The sequence below is a fragment of the Nanorana parkeri genome, unplaced genomic scaffold (assembly GCF_000935625.1).
Source record: "Nanorana parkeri isolate BGI_ZX_2015 unplaced genomic scaffold, ASM93562v1 scaffold3118, whole genome shotgun sequence".
Lineage (NCBI taxonomy): Eukaryota > Metazoa > Chordata > Amphibia > Anura > Dicroglossidae > Nanorana > Nanorana parkeri.
This window is the reverse complement of record NW_017309386.1, coordinates 14,714-16,933: the sequence shown is the minus strand read 5'-3', so window position 1 is coordinate 16,933 and position 2,220 is coordinate 14,714. Positions and strand designations below refer to the sequence as shown.

Genomic DNA, 2,220 nt, shown 5'->3' with positions numbered 1-2,220 from the left:
TGTCTTCTACGAGTCTTTTTTTGATTCCAGCATCTTCTTCAGACACTGGTTGGCCAATGATGAACTCCTCTACGCCTGTGCATGGGAGTTATACTCGTATCACTCTAACCCCCCGCCTTTTATTCTTAAACACGTGCCTGAGTTTGTAAAAAATAAGCTGATAGGGTTTTAACCCTTCTCTACTTCAGACAATTCGAACAGCACCCCAATGGACATACTCAGTACTTTGGCAGGCCACAATCCACAGATGAGAACATTCTGTCCATTGTGATGATCTGCATTGGAAATAAGTGGTCCAGTGGGGTTTTTCCTGCATTGCATTGACAGCTCATTAAGCATGAATGAACTGCCAAGCTAAACTATAAACAAAATTCCATGTGGGTGCCCCCTCTCCCAAGTGTATTCATGCTTTTATGCTCTTTAGTCTAGGGGGGTGTAATGCAGAGGAGTACTTTTCTTATTCTTCAGTTCTGCTGCGCTCCCACTCCAGCCTCAGCATGTGGTTGGGCCCTTGACATCATCAGGTACAATACAGGATCAGCTGTTGCATAATGATTTTAGTAAGGGGGGGCCACATCGCAGAGGGAAGTGGAGCGGCTTCACATGGCTGATCAATTATACCGGAAGTGATGAGGTGGAAGCATGTAGCACCAAGGAATAAGGTAAGTAGTTCTCTCTAGGGCACGTCCTTTAGAATAAACAAGCATTAGATCCTCACTATAGAAAGGGGGGGAAGTACAGTTTTAACACAACATGCGTTATCGTGCCGTAAAAATACAAAAGGGCTCTTAGAACTTGTAAAGGACTATTACCTTTTAAAAACTTCACCCGCAGTGTTGACACCAAACACGGAACCATCCATGCCAACCTCCAGCATTTCCAAACTGCCATCAACATGTTGCCAATGACTTCCCTTGCAGGCCGCAGGTTTGACATTGTAGCGGTAGAGGATTTGTTTGTTGCTGTTCACTCCCCAGCAGCCCATAGGTCCGCAGCTGTAATACTTCAGTCCACCGTCCAATAACACGAAGCTCACCACCGAGGAGTTTGAGAGAGTGCAGCTCCGTCTCAGGCAAAGTACGTTGTCTCTAGCATTCACTCCACCCAGGAACCTCATACCCCCCGCATCCACTTGCTTCAGCTCTCCTGTAGATGAAAAACATTTGGCAGGTGGTTTAGCAAGGCAATGCAAAGTATGTTACAAGTAAATCCAACAATCAACTACAATGTGTTGAATTTTAACTTCATTAAGTGTTTTGAGCTTAAACGCCCAAAGTAGAAAAGAGATACAAAATAGAAAATATAAGTTACTATATGGAGGTTACTAATAAGTAATTCCCCAACAATCAGTAATATATTACAGAGGCACTGCTGCCTCTGACTCCTAGCCCAGGAGGTTTGGAATAAGATTTGGTGATGTCACTACTCACTGTTGTCCTTGCTGGAGGTACTAACATGAGGAAGCAAAGCCTTGCCTCTACCAAGATGGCCAACACAAAGACACAGTGCACAACAAGGAATGGTAATGGGGGATAGATCAGCTGCAGTGAGACCCCTGGCAATATTAGTGACTAGTCCCTCTGCCCTTTTCTTGTGTTCAAGTTTTAAATATTGATGAAGTGATTTTGTCTTACAAATTAAAAAAACTAATATATTTACAGAAGCTGTTTATTTTCAGACTCTCTCTGTCTCACTGAAACTTTGGATGACGACGCCTGAAAAGACGGTCAGGGACGGGGAAGAGTCACTGCACAGACTCAATCAGGTGTGTCAGGTTGGACTTGCATTGTTATGGTGCACAGGGCTGTCCGTATAATAAGGCAACCTGAGGTGGTTGCTTCAGGCGGCATACCTTAGGGTCACTTGGGGATCACTCCTTTCGGGCCAGACCATCCCAGGTTTCTAAGAGCTAGCAATCTGTGATACTCTGGCTGGGGTCCTGCCCAGCTTCTGGCAACCAGTGATGTCACTAGTTGCCAGGAGCCGAGTGGGACGTTCTGGTTGGCATCCCACCCAGCTCCTGGCAATCAGTGGTGTCAGTGAGCTGGGTGGGATGTCGGACAGAGGTAACGTCCACCACCAGCACCTTCCATCCGCACCTCATCTCCCACCTGTAAAGCGCATCCATATCAACCCCCCCAAAGTAACGTGCATCACTAGCACCCCCCACCTCCTTCCTGGTAATGTGCACCACCAGCACACACCCGACCACCCCACATT

At 46.4% G+C, this 2,220-nt stretch overlaps 1 protein-coding gene across 1 annotated transcript in view; it reads right to left on the bottom strand.

Annotated features, from left to right (window-relative positions):
• The window catches only part of LOC108802793 (fish-egg lectin-like), a 5,576-nt gene that overhangs the window by 666 nt on the left and 2,690 nt on the right, over positions 1–2,220 (bottom strand). Inside the window, exon 3 of the mRNA XM_018574652.1 lies at positions 813–1,146. Within this exon, the coding sequence (XP_018430154.1) occupies positions 813–1,146 (334 nt within the window). The remainder of the gene's footprint in view (positions 1–812; positions 1,147–2,220) is intronic.